General features: G+C 39.9%; 1 protein-coding gene across 4 annotated transcripts in view; it reads right to left on the bottom strand.

Moving 5' to 3' along the window:
• The window catches only part of LOC131959282 (liprin-alpha-3-like), a 30,496-nt gene extending 7,677 nt beyond the window's left edge, over positions 1-22,819 (bottom strand). For 2 of the 4 annotated variants that reach the window (XM_059324432.1, XM_059324433.1), the window contains exons 1-25: positions 22,540-22,819; positions 16,247-17,027; positions 11,907-12,008; positions 11,325-11,489; positions 9,984-10,058; positions 9,820-9,879; positions 9,473-9,601; positions 8,352-8,444; positions 7,901-7,953; positions 6,542-6,635; positions 6,248-6,382; positions 5,570-5,653; positions 5,332-5,463; positions 5,175-5,237; positions 4,849-4,928; positions 4,376-4,562; positions 4,094-4,284; positions 2,782-3,025; positions 2,555-2,694; positions 2,313-2,464; positions 2,111-2,207; positions 1,350-1,431; positions 971-1,171; positions 804-866; positions 320-346 (exon numbers count right to left, since the gene is read on the bottom strand). In XM_059324432.1, the coding sequence (XP_059180415.1) occupies positions 320-346; positions 804-866; positions 971-1,171; positions 1,350-1,431; positions 2,111-2,207; positions 2,313-2,464; positions 2,555-2,694; positions 2,782-3,025; positions 4,094-4,284; positions 4,376-4,562; positions 4,849-4,928; positions 5,175-5,237; positions 5,332-5,463; positions 5,570-5,653; positions 6,248-6,382; positions 6,542-6,635; positions 7,901-7,953; positions 8,352-8,444; positions 9,473-9,601; positions 9,820-9,879; positions 9,984-10,058; positions 11,325-11,489; positions 11,907-12,008; positions 16,247-16,582 (2,985 nt within the window). In that variant the 5' untranslated portion in view covers positions 16,583-17,027; positions 22,540-22,819. Of the gene's footprint in view, positions 1-319; positions 593-803; positions 867-970; positions 1,172-1,349; positions 1,432-2,110; positions 2,208-2,312; positions 2,465-2,554; positions 2,695-2,781; positions 3,026-4,093; positions 4,285-4,375; positions 4,563-4,848; positions 4,929-5,174; positions 5,238-5,331; positions 5,464-5,569; positions 5,654-6,247; positions 6,383-6,541; positions 6,636-7,900; positions 7,954-8,351; positions 8,445-9,472; positions 9,602-9,819; positions 9,880-9,983; positions 10,059-11,324; positions 11,490-11,906; positions 12,009-16,246; positions 17,028-22,539 lie in introns of those variants that run through there. The other 2 variants (XM_059324435.1, XM_059324434.1) reach the window with 2 other exon arrangements.
• Between the last annotated feature and the right edge of the window lie 935 nt (positions 22,820-23,754).

Raw genomic sequence — 23,754 nt, 5'->3', positions numbered from 1 at the left:
CTTCTGACCCTTTCATTTCCATTAAGTCTAATGAGGGGGAATTTCAAACTATTTTACCTTCAGCTGACATAAAACAGGTTCAGCTGCAGTATACAACCCTCTGCTCTTCGTAAGTAATAGTTTACACCAATAGAGCTAACAGATCATATTTGGGATGTGTTTGACATAGTGCTCATCACTAAGTTATTCAGTACTTTGAAATATTGAGTCTTAATATTCCTTCATGCGTTAGCCTAATAAAGTTATAAATCTGTTCCTCTTGACCTAATAGCAGACTAGTTGAGCCTTTGTCAAATAAATACAGCTGCCAGACACTCACCTGGTCCCAGCTGAACTCCTTCTGCTCCTTGGGTTTCAGGCAGAGCAGAAACGGAAGAGAAAAGGGACAGAGAGTTGCAAAAAGAGGGAAATATCACCAGGGGAGGAGTGTGTTTGTGTGTGTGTGTTATGATGAATCAGAATCAGGATAGAATGGGGAAGAAGAGAGGGAAGGCAGAGGGAGGAAAAGTTTTGTTAGTGAGAATTAGTTGGAAAACACTACATCAAAACAGATTTTGAGGGAATAGTAAGGGAAAGGTGTAGCCAAACATGCCTAATCAGAGACAAAGAAAAAGAAAAAAGCTGATCAATGAGAGACCTTTGGTCATATTTCTAAGAATTAAGAGGCCAAAACGTAAACAGTTAATTACAATCACATGCTTAGATATGGAAAATACTGTAAAAGTCCTTAAACATAGAGTCAATCAATATCCTAAAATATTGAACTCTCTTTTACAATTTGGTATTAATTGTAACATTCTTACTGGCTTGGTGGCAGCAGTGAGAGACTCCATCTCAGCATGTGTCATCCAAATATTACTGGTCGACTGTAAAGAAAGAAAACAAATGCAACATCAGTCTTTGTTGTTGAGTGAGAATTTATTAATGTACCATCATCATTTTTGTGCTGATTATTATTACTGAGCCTTACAGAGCGAGTGCTTGCAGGTGCAGACGGACTAGTGAGAGAGACCATTTCCTGGATGGCCAGGCGCAGTTTGAGCCGGTGTAGAGGGTTGCTGATGCCGATCTCCCTCTGGATCTCGGTGTCCGACAGGTTAGCCATAATGGCGCCGCTCTTAACGTTGGCACGACACGCTGCCACGTACCACGCCGGCATCCCGACCCACAGCTGGATGAACAGAGAGAAGATGTGAACAGCAACACTCGGAAGGATAATGAAAAGGTATTTGTTGCATAAAGACGATTTAGCCCTAACCTTAAACTGACCTGATTACTTAAATTAACCAAAACCCCTCAGATGCTAGATAGCTACATAAACTCATTCATAGAAAGGTGTCATGATGTACCTCGAGCCACGTAACAACAGTCGGGCCATCCCATGACGCAAAAGGAAGACCCTGACGACAGGCTTCCTCTAATAAGTCGTGCCTGGGAAGGTGAATAGAAAACAGAAGTTGGGCAAAGATACAGTACATTTCAATTTTACCACCATCTCCTTTAGATATAGAAAATCACATTGAACTTGAGATGTTACCAAGCTATCCTAACCACAAGGGGGTATTTATTTTTTTAAAATAATTGGCACCAGGGGAATCAAAGCTGCAGCCTGGACCACTGAGACCTGATCTAGTACAGATTCAGATCAACTCTTTATACAGTTTACTGTAACTTGCAACATTAATTTCAAATTGCATCTGTGGCCACAAAGTGGTGCCAAATTACCTGTTCGAGTAAGTGCCCATGTTCATGAGGGGAAGGGCCAGAATCTATTGTTATTTAAGTTCAAAAGGGTAAGCAGTCACAGATATATTTTTATACTGCAAAGCTAATTCTAAATGAGTCGAAACTTGTAAATGAGTGTTAACTTGTCAACCGCAATTAGCTATGAAATCAGCACCAATTAGGTCTGTGTCTTCCACCCAGGTTTAGGTTTGACATTTCTCACTTTTGCATGGGTCCAGGTATCAGCTCTTAAATAACACATGGGTCAACTTCAGTTTTACTGTTCTGAGTGTTTTGGGGTTTAGGAGCAGATTTTTGGACTTGTGAAGACCTAAAATGGTTTGTGAAATATAAGAGAAGTGTTTGGAAAGATGACCGATCTCACTTCTTTTTGCTGCGGCGGTCTTTCTCCACTGTTCCAGTCCCAAGTTTAGCCAGGCCTAACGGGTCAGCTGAACCCAAGTCATCAGAGGGTGTGGAGGCTGGAAAGGACAAATTTAAGACATAATGATTATTTCATGAATGCACCTCAATGTTGGACAACATAATGGCATTGTGAACGAAGAGTTTCTAATCTGTTAACAGACCTAGCGAGGCAGATTCGCGTCCCCCAGGTGCACCGATCCTCCCCTTTTCCTTTTTGCCAAAGAGACGACCAATAGACGACTTAATGCTTTTCTTTTTGCTGGCCTTGTGGAGGGAGTCCTGGCTCGCAGTGGTGGAACCGTCAGCAGAGTGACTAGGACGAAGAAAGGAAGATGCTGAGCATATCTGAGGGCTAGTTTGTTAGTCAAATAAACTATTTATGAGTAAACCTTCCTAAGAGTACCTGCGAAATTCACGGAGGTCGTCGAGGCCTGCTCCCGGGTGAGTGTGTGTCATTCTGTCCAATCGCAGGGCTCGAGGAACAGGAGGAGGGGTGGAGTCGATCAGGGCAAGTGCTCTGCATTCCTCACCATCTTTGCTATTCTGCAGGGTGGAAAGAGTCAGGTGAATTTACACAGGATCTTCTTCTTAAATTAACCGAATTCAAAGCACATTTGTGGCCAACAGTACCTGTCGTTCATTCTCCCTGGCGGGAGAATGTGGCAGGCGGGGGGTGGAATGTCCAGAACTGGGTGGTGAGGGAGACGCCAACGTGGAGGAGGTGATGGAGGGAGTCATGTATCCCCTCCCGACGCTGTCCCGTCCTCCCAGCGAGGAAGGTGGGAGAGGTGGGGCATCGAGGGCCACGCTGCTGACCCGGCTCTCGATCTCTTCTGCCCTCAGCTCTGTGCTCTCCTTTTCCTCCTGAATCAGCCTGACAGAAGAATTTTACATTCAGTCTTATTTATTCTTATTCTAACAGAAAAACCTACATAGTTTTGAATCCAGGCTGAAATATTTGTGACCCAAATGGACATAACCCTCTGAACCCCTAAAGCAGCTTTAAGGCGTTTTTTTTCCACTTACACATTTTACTCACTATGGCCCTGTTTTTCCACTGCAATATACAGTATTCTATATGTATGTATAGAATGTATGTATATGTCTTAATTTTTATATTCTTATACAGTTTTTTATATATATGTCTGTATCTTGAGCTGCTGTGACAACTAAATGTCCTCACTGCGGGATAAATAAAGTCATATCTTATCTTATATCTTATCTAATAGGTCCAATAGATCTATATCTACAAGAGATTTTGTGAAATGTCTCAGCTGAGTCATTCATGGCTTCTGAGTTGTGCTCAGGAGTGCAGAGTTAATTGTTTCTTATAGGATCTGGTTAATACAAATTTGAGTTCACATTTTAAATAAGATAGATAGAAAAATAATGATTTTATGATATATCACAATTTTAAGCTCAGATTTGGTCATTTTTCATCACACAATTTGTGTTCATGTGTATTTAGCTATTTATTTAATTCCTATTTATTCTTTATTTTCTCATCATTTCTAGAATTGGCTGAAAATCTAATACTAATCAATTAATTCTAATAATTGTAATAATAACATATAATAATAATAATAATAATAATAATATGTTCAATATTATTTAATGAAGTTTTATGTTTGAGAAAGTAGCTCTCTGGGTACTTCTGCAGAGTGGTGAAAAATTGGTGCACAATCCATATAAAAAAGGTCTATTTTCATTTCAGTTCAAAAAATGACTATATCAGCCACCATATCGATTATCAATTAATTTCTGCCTCCAAAATAAGTATTAGCGTCGGCCTCAATGATTCCAGATCAGTCGGGCTTTAGTTTTTGGATATGACAAATGTCTGTTTTTGTCAAAGAAAACATGTCCTTTGGGGGTTCAGAGGGTTGACATCATGAATTAGTCTCATAAAAGGGAAAACTATAATGGACATGATTACACTCACTTGATCTCCTTGTTGATGGCCTCCAGTTGCTCCTGTAGCATAATAGCCAAAGTCTGTACATCTGTCTGTCCGCTGGGAGAGAGCAGATCTGATCCGAACAGAGTCTCCCTGTCGTCCTCGTCGTCAGAGCAGCCTCCCTCCCCACCCTCGTAGCCTGGACCCAGCATATTGGTGTTGTCCCACTCTCCATACTGGAAAAAGGAAGAAAATGCACCAATTATCATCTTAACAACAAATTACATCCAGGTCGCCATCATCATCATCTCAGTGTGAGATTAACACCTTGCTACTATCGTCTCTGCCCTGCCCCCACCGGCCTCGGTGGGACCGCCTGACCACCACCCCACTAGAAGAGTTGCCATAGCCGGACGGGAGCGAGCCTCCGCCCTGGGGGTACCGCAGCTCCGAGGCGCTCCCTGGAAGAGATCTTCTAAAGAGGGTGGAGGGAAGTGAGCTCACGCTGCCGGCCCTATGGAGAGTTCATTGTTGTGTTAGTAGTTGAAGATGAAAATGGCCCCAAATCAAGACATTATCAGTATCCATATAAATAAAGTATACATATGTTATTTGCCATCACAACACCCTCTGGACACAGAATGAATAAATACTTTTTAAAAAATAATTTAGTGGAGATACATTACATAATGGGCTGTGTATATAGTAGTAGAGTATCCCTTGGGAGTCTTTGTTTTTATTTGGGCATTTACAAAGTGTAGGACATATTGTATGAATAAATAAGGTTCATTGTGGCTAACCTGGAATAAGAAGAGCCAGGCCTGCCCCTCAGCTGATCCAGCTCCAGTTGGATTCGCTCCAGCTCAGCAAGGAGCTGTTCCTGAAGCACAGAGGAAACAAGACTTTAAGTTGCTCTTTCCAAGGAAAAATATCTGTTAAACATTACGTCTCCTGTTTAAAGAAACAAGAGGAATTCTTGAGAATTGTGAAAATGTTGATACTTAGGAATCAGCATCCTTCGCAAAAGTGTAGATGAGCATATTTAGCAATGATGTTGCTGTTAAAAGTGGGATTGTGCACTTTGACCCCTTAAATACAGAAGATGAGAAGAAAATAACATGAATACCTTATTAGCTATAAGATCATCTTGGATTTTCTTCATATTGGACAGTTCCTCTGAAAGAGCATTCTGGCAGAGCAGAAGAAAGAGTTTTTAATTAGTTTTTTTCTTATTTCCATTATATCACAAAATATTCTGCACCACTAATCATTCCCCTCGTTACCTTTTCCTCTAACGCTGCCATCCTCTCTTTGAGGTGGAGCTGCAGTCTCTCATTGGACTCAGACAGAAGCTTGTCCACTGTGTCTGAGAGACGTTTGTTGTGTTCGTCATTCATTTTCTCCCTCTGCCTCGCCTGAAATGAAACAGCCATGAGAGTGGTGCTCAAAAAACCAACAGCAAACTTTAATTCAGTTAAAAATGGAAACTGTAGGAAAACGGGGTGAAAAAAAAGATTTTACCCTCTGTAGCTCTTGGTTCTTCTCCTCGAGTTGAGCTTCCATTTGTCGTAGTCGCTCCTCAAAGTTTCCATGGCGCTCCTCTGCCTAAATTAGAAAAATAAAACACAATTTCCAGATGCTCTGTTATTGCACCCAAATAAAAGCTTGAGGATTGTTGTTCAAAAGAAGTATGTTTTTTTTCTGATTATTTGAGGCTATGACAACATATATGTTTTTTTAGTAAGGTTGTATGAGGTGACTATTCTGTTTTCAATGGTTATTTCAGATTTACCAAGGCTACCTGTAACACAAACAAACTGAACAATCAAGGCAGCGGTAGGCCAGAGACTCCCTCGTTCTGCAGGGTAAAATTATTGTTTTTGTCAATGAAGTCTGGTGGCTTTGAAGAGAGCATTAGGTAGGCCTCTTCTTAGGTGGATAAAATACATTTTGCTGATGCCCCCTCCACAGCAGTACATTGCTTAGCTTTGGTGTCAGTACTCCTACCTGCTTTTCCAAAATAGGAGCGTATTGACCACCATCTTGACTGGCTATAGATAAGTACCTCATTTAGCCCCCCTTAAAAAATCCTAACTCTATATACTGAACCTTTAAATGTAACTAGCAGCACTTAATCAGTGTGGCAGGTTGTCTGGTCAGTCAGGTTCAGTGTGTGATTGGTTCTGACTCTGACTCTACCTTGTTGAGAGCAGCAACCCTTTGGGCAAGCTGGGCCTCTATCTCAGGCAGGGTCTCTGCCCTCTGCAGGGTCTGCTGGAGCTTCTGCTTGGCTTCATCCAGACGCTCCTGCAGCTGTCTGTTCTTCTCTTCACTCTGGACACACCGAACAAAACACATGGAGATCAGTTAAAAAAAAGAGTCTTGCACCTAACACAATTGTTTAAGATAAACTCATACCTATATCGATTTTTTAAAATACTACCACTCATAAATCAGAGCTGACATGTTTTATTATGTTTGTTTTTGAGACACCTGTCTGTGCAGTGATTCCTTGCTGGCCAGCTCATTTTCCAGCTTGTCTTTGATATCATGGAGAGAAGTCGCCTCCCTCTGGGCGCTGAGGTACCTGCATTCAACACCAAGACACCGTCCAAATATTAGAGCTGCAGCTGGACAACATAACATGATATATGTGATTATATGGGGCGCAATTACCAGTGGGAAGTGATGCTAAAATACCAACAAACTAAGTCCTCTTACTGTCAAACAGACAAAATCCAGATGCTCGAATGTTTGAGCTGATCAAAATGTTAAAGTGCTCATCTGAGTGGCCTTCAGTAATCACAGCATTTTAACTTTAGTGATTAATTGTAGACTTTTTTGCTCCTCAGGCAACATAGAAGCTGTCCTAACCCTTCTTGGTGGAGATTGCGAGTGCTATATTGTGAAAAAATCCTCCTTTCAAGTAAAATGAAATGTATCTGTTTTTATTTACAGAAAATTAAAAGGATGCCAGAATGATTAATTAATTTTAGATGTTCATTGTTGACATTGGAAATAGTAAGAATTGGTACCTTCAGGCCAGGGGTGGAATGTAACTAAGTACATTTGCTCAAATTGTACTCAACTGTACTTAAGTACAATTTTGAGGTACTTGCACTCTATATAGTTTACACTTTATATACTTTATATAGTATAGAGTATTTTATATATGTTACTTCATACTTCTACATATTGTACTTTTTACTCCATTACATTTAGCTGCCAGCTTGAGTTAATTTCCAGGTTGAGATGTAACATAAAAAAATACAGTCAATTTAGAATTATTATGCATGTTTATAAATTTAACCACATACAAGTATATTAAGTAGTTAAACCTGGACAACAGTAAAGTCATTCTGCATAATGAGCACTTTTTCTTTTGATACTTTAAGTGCATTTTGATGCTGATTTAATCTTTTATTTAAGTATGTTCTGAATGCAGGACTTTTACTTGTAGTGGAGTCATTTTTGCACTGTGGTTTTAGTACTTTTGCTAGTATTCCACCACTGCTTCATGCCATTATATTTTTAATCAGTTAATAAAAGTTAAAATTGTGACGGACTTAAACTCTTAATTTCTGATCTCATCTCATCTTCATTTTCAAATAGCCTTTGTGCCAGAAAGTCTGCTTTCTTGCTTATCGCTTGTAGCTGCATTCTTAATAGGAATGTAATGCAAATGTAAAACAACCTTAGACTGCATAAAGAGATGTCAGGACATGTCCAGCCAACAGGTGAAACATATGGTCCTTCTGCTATGTTCATTACAGCTGAAATTCAGGCACTCAAAGAAAAAAGGCGAGTCCTCACTTAAACTATGAATGGATGCTTCACAAAAAGAAACATTACCTGCGTTCTAGAGTTGTAATCCTTTCCTCCATGTCCTCCCTTTGGCAAAGGGCCTGGAAGAAGTAGCAAACATGTTTCATGAAACAGGATGATGTGCAGTTCAGGTTTTCATGATATACATGAGATAATAGTTATTGTTAAACATTTAATGTAAGAGATACCTAACAGGAGGAGATACATGAATTGTCAATTTTAACAACATTGTGTAAAAAGAAAAACATTCTTCTGCATTTATTTGATACTTCTGTATCTGCTGTGACACCAATAAGCAAAAAACTGTTTAATTTCTCTTAATTTCCCTCCCATTATCCCCCCAAAATAATGCATGTATATTGGTACATATTAGTACTTCTACAACATATGTCCATTATGTTCAAATATACACTTGAAGCCCCAGGAATCAAGGGAGCTCAGGGTCTTGGCCGGGAAGAGACAAATTGGCCCTACAGACCTCTTTCACTTCCCTTTGGAGCTTCTGATTGGCCTCCTCCGACTTCGTCACCTCCCTCCTGGCGGCCGCAAGCTGTTCCTCTATTTCCCCAACCTGACGTGACACCACAAAGGGACACAAGATGACACAGATTGAACCTACGTGAGTCAGTGTTAACCGCCACAGCTCCAAGTGTAAATAGACACGACAAGTGATTCACTACAAATGCCTGTCTGGTAAATGAAAGACTCTTAAAAAGCATCACTGACATAAGTGTAACATGCTGAGAGTCTGACGCATGTAACATACAGACACAGAATTAGCTTCTTTTCAGTTTTCTCTGAAATCCTTTTTATCCTCTGTCCAGCCAGCCAAACCGTTGACCCATTACAAACATCAGACAATGGCTATATAGAGTGTTTCTCTGATAGAACTCAAATGGTGTTGTTTTTGTAGACTATACAGTAAAAATATGGCTTTTTAAAAGGAGCTGCACTAGTCTAACTGGCCACAAGAGGGAAGAGGGAGACCAGCAGAGCTACTGAACATAGATCCCCTCCTTCTCGGGTTAGCTTAGCTCGACTGGATTACGCTAAAAAAGGTGTTCATTATGTAAAATAAAAAATAAAAAGAAACGCACTGTTGAAGTATAAATGTGCAAATGCATTTTCTTTAGTTGTGAAGTGCCTTACTGACAACATGTAGTCCTCAGTGCTAACCAAAGCCTACCTACCCTTGGTCAATGTTTTTTGTGTCTATATGAGATTTAGTCAGCCCTCACTTTACAGATCATTTTAACCACTAGCCTTTTTTTCCATTCATATCTAGGGTAAAGTTAAGGAGTTCTTTTATTTTGCCTCAGTATTATTGGTATAAAGTTAAAATGTCATGGAGCTGACATCATTACAAACCCAGCATTTATCAAAGTGATGAGGTTAAAGCCTTGTTGTCAGTGTTTTATTAAACTCCTTTACATGGATGGATATAATAACTATATATTAACTTAAATATCTTCGCTTAGATTTCACATTTAACCCTGACACCACATGCCAACACTGAATTTCTGCTTGAAGAAATTATGAGGTTTGCACCAGAGTGACATTGGTCCCCATTATGACAAATAAACAAGAACACAAACTCACCTGCCGGCACATGAGGGCCAGCCTCTCCCTCAGCTGGGAGAGTTCTGCTCTCTGCCGCTCTATCTCTCCTTCTCGCTGTCTCTCCAGCTCGCTATCCTCCAGGCCAGTGGAGGGACCATTGGGTAGTCGCTGGAATAATGAAATTATAGGAAAGAAATGACAGTGATGAAGGAAAATAACCAGTTAGAGTCTCTTTAGTTCGTAGCTGAAATATATGACACGTGGATGAGGTGAAATAAGAATCACACTGACACACCATGTTACCCTTACATCTACTTTTCTACTTTCTGGACAATAACACAAACACAAAAACAACTGGAACCAACATGCATAAAACCCTCCCTTACATCTTTCCCGCCGTCCACCCCTTGTTGACGTCTTTTAATTTGGTCTCTTAAAGAGATTACCTGGAAAAGGGGAGACAAAACAGAGGATAAAAAATAAATGTTCTTTCTTCACAACAAGCTAAAGCATCCTTAAGTCACAGAAAAACCTTTGGATTGGACTTTACCTCTTGAGAAGATGCTGCAAGTTGGTCCTCTAACATGGACACCCTCTCGAGGGCCACACGGAGCCTCTCTCGAACCTGTGGGATAGAACAATGACTGACATCATGGCCTTTGCAGATTATGATTCAAGCTGCATTTGTATCGCTTTAACAAATTTACTTTTACTTTATCGAAATAACTACATTTTCTTGACCTTCCTGATGCGCTTGATAAAAAGAGCAAGGTACAAGGTGATAGAGCCAATCAAACAGCTCATAAGAGGCCAAGACACGGACATTGTCAGGTGCACAAGGTATTTCTGTGCACTGCATTGCCACTCATTTGATCCCACAACAGCAATTTGGTCATGGATTGTGAGACGATCAGTGCATCAGTTCATATCAAACTTGTAGTAATGCTTTGAACGTCTTCAGTAGGAGTGAAAACATTTTTTGCAGCAACGTTTAGGAGAAACCTTTCAGAGCATCAGAAATGAATGCTCAGCAGGAATAGCAATTGAAATGCAAGGATTTATACTTTAAGAAAAAGACTGCATCTTTTGAGCTAAAATTACCCCCATACACTACTTCATGCCTCTACTCCACTACATTTCAGAGGGAGATATTTTTTCAAACACACACACACACACACACACACACACATATATATGTTTGAAAAAATATCTCCCTCTGAAATGTAGTGAAGTAGAGGCATAAAGTAGTGTAAAGTAAGTAAATAAGTAGGTAAATTACAAGTATGTAAAAACTGTACTGTACAGTACTTGAGTAAATCAGCAAATGCATATTTCAGCCATGCTAACAGGCTAAGCTAACAGGCCAACAAACTTAAGCGACATTTGAAGTTGTCTTAAATGTTATAGTATTCCTAAGTCTAAAGAAATTTTCTCGATAGTTTTTTTTCTTAAATTGAAATAATCATTTTGAGACAGTGGAAACACAATACTATACTGTATCATCTTTATAAGCTAACATAGCTAACATGTTAGCAAACGGTCTGTTTAAACATTAACATGAGCAACATTAGCATGAATTTTACAACCTGCTCCCAGTCATCTTGCTCAGTTTTGGTCCCTACCAAGTCCTGAGGGAATTTTAACTCTCGCTGTTAAATGCAAACTTTGTCTGTCTGCAGTTTGGTGCTCGGTTGGCTAATTTAGCATACAGTCTGGTTTTACCGCTTTTTCACTCAAATGCCTGACATAAAATCTTTTGTTGATATGAAAATATTCATTCTAACCACTTTTAAGCTTGTGTATAGGAAGTAAAAGTAAAATATGTGTACTTATTTCTTAACATATTGATAAACACAGGCCCTGGTCCACAAAGGACAACAGTTTGACCCACCTTCTCATCCAGAGCCTTGTGGTGTTCAAATAGAGACTTAAGGGCCTTGAGGACTTCCACCTCACTGGAGACCCCTGCCGGGGACTGGGCTATTCTTTTCACCACCGTCATCCTCAGACTTCGCTCATGGCGAGACACCAGACACTCCAGGTGTTCCAGCAACAACTACAGGAGTGAGTGGGTTGAATTTGGAAGAGGTGGAGATGTGGTAGGAGAAAGCAAATACGTGAACCGAGAGCGGTAAGAAAAGGGAGTTTGAAGGACAAGGACAAAGACAGGGAGGGTTCAGAGAAGATGCAGAGGATTGAAGGGTTTTAAGAGTGACAATGAGATGAAATTGGGTGGAGAGAACAGCACCCGGTAGCAGAAAGGGACAAGGAGTGAGTGGAAGAGATAAGGGAAGCAGATACGGGCACAAAAAGGAGTCATGAAGGGAAAATGTGGAGGAAAAAGAGGAAGGAGGAAAAAAAAAACCCAGAAGCAAATGAAACAGTGTCACACCCACACAGCCACAATGGGTGAGGAAGATAACACAGAGGCTGTTACAGTGCTAATAGGCAAAATGGCCGCTAAACATCTTACACGTGTGTTGTTTCTCTCCGCCTTGAGCTCAGCAATCTCCTCCTCCCTCTCCAGAAGCTGCTCCCGGCAAACGTTCAGCTCTTTAGTCAACACAGCAAACTCCTGTGGAACACACAAGCTGCGTTCAGGGGCAAAGAAAACAAACTGTTTAAACGTACGGTTTTGATAGCTCGGTCTCTGCTCAGCCGCTCGAGTTGCGATGAGAGTTTAGAGGAACAAATAATAATAATAATTCAGGCCAGACGAATCTAGAAAAATTATATGGAGTTGGCTGTTCAGAGTGCATATTAATGGACACTAAAAATATACATCATCAAAAGCCCTCCAGAAACACACTGTGTAGAACACCTGAGACCAGCAATGTAGGGAGACGTACATGATGTAAACCAACATAACAATCATGTAAATCACTGGCACAGTTTCCAGCACCACTCTCTCTCACTCATCCTCCTCTGTGAACTCGCACTGGATGGATTACATCACACTGTTACACAATGGCTCTGCACTGGAATGCACAAGAGAGACCCCCAAAACACAGCATCGATATGTCATTTACAACACCGCTGGGGATACATTTGCAACTCCTGCATAAAGCTTAAAACACAGTGCAAAACAGGAGAGCTAGCCTTACATAATTTCCTTAAACAACACTGGTAAAATCCACGGTCAGTGATTTCTTTATGTCTCCATAAACCACCTTGAAAGCCTTCAGTTTAGAGGCAATTGGCGTTTATGACAGTGACAATGAAACGCAGATGTTTTCCAGTCAGGATTCCCTGCTTTAGGATTCAAAACAGTTAAAAGTAGACATATGAGATTGGTCTGTGTTTGTGTGGAGGAAACACAGAAGAGCCAGAAAGAGATCTATACAGATGGTTACACAGTGGGTCCATTGGCTCTTGGCCTTATGGGATTGTTTTGTGTTTGGATAGGGGTCAGCTTCTCAGTCGGCTTCCCTTGTCCCCTTATTGTTCCTTCTCTATTTCATGTCACTCTATCTCTTTAGGCATCCATTCATTTAACTGAAATTGCAGCCATGCTCTGTGATGTACAAGGAAAATTAATTTACATAAATAAGAAAAACATTTAAAATGCTTCTGAGTGGTGTGTAAGTTGCAAATTGATAACGACTCAAAGGTTTTAAACACAAAAAAAGATAAACACCTGAACATTCAAATACAATTCAGGAATGTTGGCCCTTAAAATACTGACATTGTGTGGATTTATAGTGTTTATTTGTTTGTTAAAATAGCATCGGAGACACATTTAGGGCTGTAACTCATGATTATTTGATAGGAATGGATTACCTGCTTCTCATGGCCAATAATGATAAAGGGTAACCAATAAGTTCACAAATTGGTTTGAAATTTAAGTTGATAGTCTGCAGTTAATACACATATAGATATTAACTCCAGAGCTCTGTCCAATCAACTTTGACATATTGGATTCCTCAAACTTCTTCTAGTAAAGTACATCAAAAAAACTTGACAAACACACTATTGTTTTTTATCGAGCATTTTGCCAAAGATTTGAAACTAATTACTTTAAGACATAATATAAACATACTGTAGACATAATCTGTCACATAATAATGCAAACTTCCCATTATTGGCTGAATATCAGTCAAATATATGTTGTGCATCCCTGATATTTTCCTTATCTGCTGAGTAAACCTAAGTGGGCGGCTACAAATTACTTGTAGGATCAACAATCCATGATACTGTTATACATATATCACTAAATTCTCACAATTAAGAAGCTAAAATGCAGGAATGTGTGGCATTTTTGCTTGAAAAATTATTGAAACAATGAATCAATTTTTAAAATAGTTGCTGACTTGATTGAATGTTATTCTGGGAGTTCTTTTGTTGTAATTTCTTCCCAATATTTCAGTAGAAATTGGAGAAAAATATACTAAATTATATTGAACCAGAGCCCTTAGGTTTTATGATCTTTTTATGACAAGCAAACATTAAAATGTTATCTGAGGAATAATGACAGTAGCTCTGGTGACTCAATATGCTCCATGTTCAGTACAAGTTTGAAAAGCTTGAGTCACTTTTCTGTCTCTTTTCACATTTAGGGAATCAAACGAGATCTAAAAATGAGGGGGGAATGACAGTGACAGCATCTCTTGATATTAGATTCGTACATGAACATTTGAGTCAGAGATGGCATTTATCACAAAGCACAACATGTGCACAAGGACTGGATTTGGTCAATTTATGCTGACACATTTTACACACAAACATAAAGGGACCTCATAAAGTGCTGACGACAGTAAGTTGTGACAGCAAACTATACCTACTATAAACAAAGTATACACAATCACAGTTTGGGATTTGTTCCAGCAAAAAAAGAGAAAGCTGTTCATTTTATAAACATAGGATAAAATTCCAGCTATTATTAAAAAGCAATTTCACCCAGTAAACTCAAGAGAATCCCTAGAAAATCAAGTATTCATTTGAGTTTAACTAAAGCCATTAACATATTAGCTCCCAGCATCATTAATCATCCACTAACAAAATGGTCAACAAACATAATAAAACCTGATTACACAATAACAGGAAGATTGCGGATGCAACTTGGACTAAACAGCCAGAAGATGATAGGAAGAAAAAACCCTCTGCATTAGTAAGAACAACATTAGCGAGGAAAACTCTGATGATGCAGAGGGGGAAGTATTTAACATCCACTTTCTTGCGACTCTCTGCATGAACTGTCACTGCAAAGGATTACTGTCTCATGAGCTCCCTTCACGATGACACACACTCAGGAAAACGCACTCGTACATAATAGACACTGATAGCACAGAGGATAAACAATGTTACCTCATGAGGAGGAGTCTTCAACTTAAAGGGGACCTTATTGTGCTACTTCATTTTTTCTGTCATATATATTATGTTACAATGCAATATAATCAATGTAGCCAATATTTTCAAATAATATGTTGTATATAGGAAAAAGTAATCCCTGTGAGGTTCGTTTTTTCTTCTGACGTCATTCCTACAACACTGATTCCAAAAAAGCTGGGACGCTGTGTAAAAAGTAAATGAAAAAAGAATGCATGTGCTGATACAGTTTTCAATGGATTATATGTCAAAAAGGACAAGCAATCTGCTCCAGGCCTGTTACTGCAGTGTTTACATTACAAATAAACTGGTAAATAGCTACATGCTAACAGGAATTACAGGGAAACCTGTAAAATTGGTTGCTGATGTTAATTTCACCCCAATTTTGGATCAAATTCCTGTGGAACATGTTTGATCATGTAGTTCTTGGTTTCAACGTCTTTATTTGTGATATTTTATGGTAGAAAGTTCTGCTACACTTCTTATACATGTTATGGTCATATCTGCGTTGATGTACCACACATTCATTAGCCGTGTTTACATTAAAGTCGAAGCGAAGTTTGAAATGTTGCATTAAAGAAAATGAAAATGAATGACGTTTCCATCAACTAATTTAGAGCGAATAAACAAAGCTGCATGAACATACTTTGGTCAGAAGATGGCAGTGTTTTGTGTTGCTGTAGGCTAATCTGTCAGTAAGCAGTAGAAGAAGAAGAGATTGCGCGAGAGAGAAAAAAAGCAACAACAAAAAAGAGGTTACTAATTGGACAACTTTGGCCACCCACAAGAGAAAATGGAGAGAAGACTTCAGGAATTGGAATCAATAGGCAACTTATAATTGTTGGATGGAAACATGACTCGAATCGTGAGAGCAAAGATGCAGAAGACCTGGAAAAGTTGACCAAATAGGGCAAGAGGGGGGGCTTGAAGAGGCGCTCAAATAGAGACTTTGGGTAACGCTTTGTTACCTTGTAATAACCATTAATTAACAAGTAATAAGGCCCTTGTAAGTCCTTACAAGATGCTTATTAACATTATTGTGTGTTTATAAGCTTATATAAGTGTTAATAATGGCATTACAAACACCCATGACCCACCCATTATGTCTTTGCCATGCCTTTATTAATCTTATTTTGTTTGCTTATTGATATTTAAATATACTTTATTGCTCATCTATTATAAGTTAACTATAAGTTAACTATGCTTTTTGCAACTACCGGATCTAAAGCGAGAACAATGCCTTATTACTTGTTAATTATTGTAAAGCGTTACCGAGACTTTCAGACAGAAGGTGAATAGAGTTGCAGTAGCCATGGGCAGTCTGAGAAAAATAATGTGTTTTTTGAACATGAAAGCATGTAAACCAACATACAAAGTGATCCTGAATATAGGCATAATAAGTCCCCTTTAGCACACTTATACCATCCAAAACACATACTCTCTCTTCCAAACTCTGAGTCGCCCATATACACGCACACACAGCTGTACCTGTGGCAGAGCGATAGATAGCTGCCTCTGGAGTGACTCCTTCTCGTGGCCGAGCTCTCGGAGGCGGAGCTGAGCCGTGCCCAGGCTGTCCTGTGTCTCCCTCAGGTTCTCCAGCAGCCTCTCCCTCTCCGTCAGCATGTTGACCATTAACGACTCCAGGTTCCCCGTGCTGCCTCCTTCGTCTCCTCCGCTTCTGGGCTCCCTCCCGCTGAAGCCGCTTCCTCCAATTGCACCTCCTGTGCCTCCGACTCCGGCCCCCGCAGGTGAGGAAGGGCCCCCACCAGTCCCACTCCGCCCATCCTCAGAAATGGTGGGCATCACCTCGCACATCATCATGAGACCGTGGCGCGTGTGTCAAGTTATTAAAGAAAACTAAATGGGGATTGTGCGTGCAAAATGTTTTGTTTTCGTGCCTTGGGTTTTTATGAGCTTGTACTAAAAGTTGGTGTACAAAATATAAATCTTTACATCTTCAGTTTTCCAAAAATATCATTCCTTTGGTCTGCATATCTTCCTCTGTTTATTGCCTTTATATTGTTGTTTTTTTGCTCACTTCTTCCTCTAAAAAGTTCCAACCTGCATGTTATATGATCAGAATGCTTATGTGTTCCTGTGTTATGCAAGAGGTAAGAGCATCTACGGGGAAGCCGTTCTGTGGGCGGCTGGGATTGGCGGAGGGTGAGGAAGGGAAGGGGTTATGGGGAAGGAAGGGATAAAAGAGGGCCGATGCTCCTAAATTGTGTCCACTAGGCAGAGCTCCTCACAGCATCGGGGGTGAGAGCTGAAAAAGAGAGCAGGCATTGCATTAGATCCCCCTCAATAAACTTCACTGTGAATTTAACAAATGAAAAAGGACATTGCAAGAGTGAGCTGCTAGTTAGAAACCATGTACATTTATGGAAATGTGACAGTAATGTGAACTGATGTTTTGCAATTAACATTTCTGACAAAATAAAGAATATGTTGACTCAGTACATAATAATGTGATGCCAACTCCAATAAATTATGAATACCAGATCCAAGCTTTTAAATCCACTGTGAACCTTTAGACTCTCAGGTTACAGTGAATGAAAAGATGTATTTGAGCAGCATACACACTGAGTCATACCACTTGAGAAATGTCTCGAGGAGACATGAGTGAAACTATTACTGTTCAATTTAAATGCTACATAAAATCCTCTGTGTTAAAGAAACAGTTTTGCATTTTGGGAAATACAACTTTTTTTCCTGAAGGTAAGACGAGAAAATTGACGCCACTCTCACATTTGTCTGTTGAAGGTATAATATGCTAACTATTCCATATTACAATGTCTAAACATGACTTGACTGTGTACTATGTCTTATTCAGTTGTGTACTTAAATCTGGAATTTTTTTAACAAGGCTCTTTTAATTTGGTTGCCTGTAAGTGACATCATAATTGACTTCTTACCCGGCACCTTTCTGATTTTCGCTGTTTTTTAACTATAACAGAATATATTTTAACCTATTGAAGCCTTGTAGTGTTTGGATTTTTAAGTTATCAGAAAAACAAGCTGAGAAAAGCTATTCACCAAACAGCATTGGGGAAACATTGTTTTTAATGTGAAACTGCTGCATTCAGTGCTTTTACATGTTTTATTCTGCGAGTATGTTTGTTTTGGAGAGGAGGAGACCTGTGCAGATAATTCGTCTCCTGGTAAAAACCTCCTCAACGCTGAAGACTGAAGGAATCCTAACTGGGAGAAGCTGACTGCGGGTGCTTCAAGCCATAGCTTGACCGAATTGAAACTCCATGTTTTGTTAATATTTTGATTGAAAGACTCCTTGTTGCAGAAAATTACATATTGTACATTTAAATATAGGGCTACGTCCAGCAATGCAAGACTGCCTGGACTGCCTGTCAAAATAAATTAATAAATAAATCACATGTAAAATGTGGCTATGTTCATACGTTTCCAACAGTGAAAGTGGCATCACAATATATGATTGCAGAGGATGTTGAGATGGACAGGAATATTCAGCCGTATTTATGCAAACAAGTGTCTACAATGCCAACCGAAACCGATTGGCTTTTATTATGAAAAGTAAAAACTTAAGGAGTAACTCTGTAATATATCTCTGTTGAGGATGTGGAAAATAATCCTCAACAGGGTGCCGTCTAGGTTTGGACTATTGAGCTCCTGTGTTTATATTTTATTACCTACATATGTAAAGGTGCAACTTATAACCTGCGGCTACACTATATGTTTTGGCTGGGCATCATTAGCTTTTGTGCAATGCATCCTGGTACAGGCAGATGTGACTGAGCATCACATAAAAAGTGACACATTTTCCCTTTAAGGCTTCAGTTTCTATGATCTTGGTGTGATCGGTGTGACTTTAGCACTGGTGAAAATGTTAAATGCTCATTTTAATGATTAACAACATATAATAATGTGGAATATATTCTCATTCTCATTTTTTTCTGACAAACTAATTATGTGTTAGTGATCTAAATATTAAATTTGTCCAATAAGCTTCCTTTAATCAGTCGTCATATTGCATATTTTAAAGAATCTTATTAACTGAGTAAGGTTTCTGTCTCATTCTGCAGACTGTGGGCCAAAACCGTATGGATTCAGGCAATCAGCATTATTATAGCGCCTCATGCCCCTCTCTACTTTCCTACCATATTCTTCACTGTCTAGTCTACAATACTCAGGGGCTTGCACTGGCCTTTATACTTTTAAGTGGTTTGGACTGATTTAGTGCCCCATGCAGGCTTCTGTACGTCAGCGAGACTGGGCAGCGTAATAAAGAATTTCTTTGTCCAACCAAAATCATCTATTTCGTGAATCAAACATATTTAGCACACAGACCTCGGTAACAGTGAAAACTAGTCCTGCCAGTGGCCTTATTATTATTATATGGACGTCCAGAACCAAACATGGGGACTGCTTGCTGGTAATTGGAGGCCTGATACAGCTCTAAATTAGCTCATCATGCTGGTGAGCTGGCTAGAGTACTTGGCAACCTCCCTGTATGTCCCACTAAAAAACAACTTCCTTCCTTCTCCGCTCCACTGATGGATAATCACTGATGCAAGACTGCACTGGCAATGAGTGCATTTCCTTAAAATACAGTTTCTGGTTTGAGAAAAAGCTCCAAACTGCTCTGCAGTAGTAAAATGTGTCATCATAAAAGGAGTAAACCTGGAAAGGTGAGGCTCTGGCATCATTATATTGCAGAAACTTTTTTTAAAACTCAGATGTGGCATGAAAATGAGATACTAACTGCTAATGTTTATTTGCACAAAGACACTAATCAAAAAGTATACTTTTTATATGAAAAACTTCATTAGTGAAAGGAACACAATGGCACATCTGCCCTATTTTAGTAGTAAAACGTGCTAATAACGGCAATAGACTCTTTTCCCATTGACATTAGATGAGTATATACTGTGGGTCAGTTTAAATGTTACAGTGGTTATTTGTTTTGCTTTTTTATATAATTTCTTATTCACCCTCACTTTCAAACTCAATGCAGACTCATTTGGAACGATGTTCAAGCACTGCATGGATTGTACAAGTACATTTACTCAAGTACTGTACTTACATATAGATTTGAGGTATGTGTACTTTACTTGAGTATTTCCATTTAATGTAACTTAATACTTCTACTCCACTACATTTAGAGGCAAATATTGTACTTTATACTGACAAGTTTAGTTACTTTTCAGGTTAATATTTAACATAAAAAACATGATAGAGTTAAAGTGATTAGATATTTTAAACCTCATAACAGTAGGCCTATACTACATAGTTCAAATGAGCCCTAACTTTGCAAAATGAAAATGCTGCTTACATGAATGCATCAATACAAATAATCTTATAATATATTTAGAATACATAAAACAATCTGAGTGGGTCCATTCTGCATAACGAGTACTTTTACCTTTGACACTTTAAAGACATTTTGATGCTGATACTTTTGTACTTTTACTGAAGTAAGTTTTGAATGCAGGACTTTTACATGTAGTGGAGTAATTTCACAGTGTGGTATTAGTACTTTTACTTAAGTAAGGGATCTGAATACTTTTTTCCACCACTGAAAAAGAGTCATAGCATCGCGCTGGAAAAAGGGGCAAAAGATAATGTGTCTACTCATGTGTCATAAATATAAATCCCAGTGACTACTGTAGAGTCATCCCAGGAATGAATGCCAATTGTAACCTTTCCCACTAAAGACTACAGAGGTGTTAGTAGGTGTAAGTGGAAATGGGCTTTATTCGCCTCCTTAAAGACAAGTTGATCAAACTATGCCATGTGTTTGATCAGGTTGTTTCCAGAGGGCTCTTGTAGACCAAAGACACCTCCTGATTGCTACATTGTGATCCACCATAAATATCTACCTGGAAATCATTTGGAGTTGGTTCAGAATCTTGGAACACCTGAAATGCTCCTGCTAAGGTAAGAAAAACTTTTCATTGCTGAAATCCTGAATCAGTACAGGAAAAACATAACTGTGCAGCCTGCAAGTTTAATTGAAGCATCAGCTGTAAGGGGGGGCCTCAGGACTTGTGTGTTTGTGAGTGTGTGTGGAGACACAACTAACAAGAGAGCATTAGAATGACACTAGCTTTATGAGTGTTCTTTGAATAATTGCTATTCTTGCAGCCGTATAAATGAGTGAAATTATAATGGAGTCTGCCAGAGAGCAGCTTGAAAATGAGCAGGTGATAACATGTTTCTATAATGTAGAGCTACATTATCAAGCTGCATCACATTCAGCGGTGTAATGGGCGAGCTCAGTGTCACCACACTGAAATCGATCGAGTGTGTGTGCACATGTGGGTGTTTTCATATTATGATTGCCCACATCATCATCATCATCATCATCATCACCATCAGCAGCAGCAACCACACTGAATCCTGCATGTATAGCCGCCTTCTGTGGAGTGGACACACTGGCTTTTATACAGTATCTGCCTGCTATATGACCAATTAGGACCCACAACTAAGCTAAGTATCATGTTACTAAATATTCCCTGCGTCTGAAAAAATGACAAAGGAAAAAAAAACTGCCATAGCCTTGTGTGTGTTTGTGAGAGAGAGAGCAGTAAAAACAGCTCTTCTCCACCAGACACTGGGGCGGGGAGAGAGGGAGGGAGAGAGAGAGAGAGAGAGAGAGAGAGAGAGAGAGGTTTGCAGGCTGCCACAGCCGCCGACAATTAGAACTAAAGAAAGAAGCTTTTTTCTGCATCCTGTTACATTTTAAATCACCTTCACAGCGAAATAATGCACGCATTTGCATTTCAATAAAAGCATATAGCGACTAATAATACCACCCCCCCCCCCCCCCCCTCCCCCCGTCTTCCTCCCCCTCCTCCCCTCCTAATACCATGAAACAGTACCCCCCTGGCCAAGAAACGCATCATTGGAATCGATAAGTGATTGTCGGCAGCTGGGTTAGAGGCTTTTATTTGCACCCACACTGCATACTGGTGGATGATGATGGAGGAAGAAGGAAGGAAGGGGGGGATGACAAGGCTCAGCAGATGACAGGTCTGTGGCTACCTCCATTTCTGGATGTATGGAGGAAAGACCATTCGATGATGGGGGGCGCGCACGAGCACAAATGCACGCGCAAATCTACATTCTTATAGTAAAAAAAGGGGGATCTCTAAATTCATATTGCAATAAAGCAAACAGCACTGTGCCGTCGGGAGGATGGCCCAAAAATGCATATCGCACATTTCCAGTAATGGGCCTGGCTTCTTCAGACATTATGGAATTATAAGCAACTCCATAAAGGCCCAGTGACAGACAGCTATGGAGGTTTGACTACAAACCTCCCTACGGCAAAGGGCTTAGTTACAGCCATGATTAATTACAAGCAACAAATAGTAGGCCAATATACAGTGGCATCGTATCATCTCTCTCACCTCACCTAACTGTATGCAAACGGGAGCGAGCAAGCGCGCCCTAAATAAATCGTGCTGCCAACACACCTGTCAATGCCTGACACTGACATAGGCACCGAGCGTTGCATAGTCTTTCTAATATAAGCCTATTTGTCTGTATTCAAATACTGCCCCCCTCCCCTCCCTCTCTGTCTCCCCCTTCCACACACACACATGCACACACAGCCTATACACCACCACCACCCCCTATCAATCCTTCACAACACAATGTTAGGTTTCACACACATGCACGCACGCTTTAATCATTAGTGCATGCATGCATATTTGTCTTCCGCGTCCTCCGATGGCTGTTATTTCCCCCTCTCGATGGAAACTGGGTTGCGATGGGGCGGTGTGAAGTTGCATCCTTACCACAGTCATCGCGGGGAGCCTGTAGTGTCCATGTTTGATGTTAAATATTCCTTAGGTCCATCACCGCGAAATCGCGCCTCGGTGTCGGTGCCCCTCATCCGAAACCGGAGCTTCTACTGTATGTGTTATTTTTTTTCTTCTTTCTGTCTCTCTTTTTCCACATGTAAACGGCGAGGAGAGGAGGGGAGGGGGGACGTAGAGAGACGATACGCCACCTTACCACAGACTCCCCCTCTGTCGGATTGGAAGGTAATGGGTCTTAAAGAAACATTCTCTCAGCATTCTCCGCATCTCTGTGATTTACGCGCGCGCCACGCACTCACGCGCACTCGCAGGCCAATCAAACACCTGATTAATTATACAATGTGTATGTGTTTCCGAGACAAACTAACTGACAGACATTTTTCTTGCAATTAGCCCATATTGTCCCCCTTATCCGCAGCTTGAGCCAAAATTAACCCATTTAATAGAAATACTGTATGCATGATAAACAACATGCATACTGATTCTGTTGTACGTCATATCTGCTGTCTGCACCTGCAAAAAGAAAGCTAAATGTGTGGGGCGATGTTCTGTAGGCCCAACTTTAGTCAATGAGAAAAACCTCATGTGGTTATTATTAGAAATGCTATCCATTATTCTGAAATATATCTAAAACATATATATGTCACTAGTAAACTCTATTAGACATAATTTTTTTACAAGAAATAATAACCATAAACACCTATTTGGGGATCACATTTTTCCAAACTTCAGTATGCAGCTTGAGATATGGATGCGGTATGTATAAAAAAGACACTAGCTATTATTTAAAATATAATCAGGAGTCCCTCTACTGTCTGTAGTGTGGTAGGAAAATGATTAAATTAATATTAAATCATGTTTAAAGATACTCTAAATGGCAACTTTTTAATCTGTTTGTGGTTTTGGCCTCATCTATGGATGACGTCCTGAATTAATATGCATGTTGATACTGATATCCCATTTGTAAACAGATAAGCGGGTCTCTCTCTCTGTGTATGTGTGAATATGTGTGTGTAGCCCAGTAAACATAAGGTGGTGCTGTCTTTAAGAGAGAGAGCCTGGGAAGGGGTGATGTAATGTGTTCTCAGACAATGATGTCATCGACCGAGACACGGCAAGGATTTAAAGTGACAAAGGCATTTTCACTGGCTCTGTGTAATTCTGCATCAGGACTTGTCAGAGAGCAGCACC

This window comes from Centropristis striata, chromosome 21 (genome assembly GCF_030273125.1).
Source record: "Centropristis striata isolate RG_2023a ecotype Rhode Island chromosome 21, C.striata_1.0, whole genome shotgun sequence".
NCBI lineage: Eukaryota > Metazoa > Chordata > Actinopteri > Perciformes > Serranidae > Centropristis > Centropristis striata.
The sequence above is the reverse complement of the archived record's forward strand: the minus strand, read 5'-3'. Positions and strand labels throughout refer to the sequence as shown.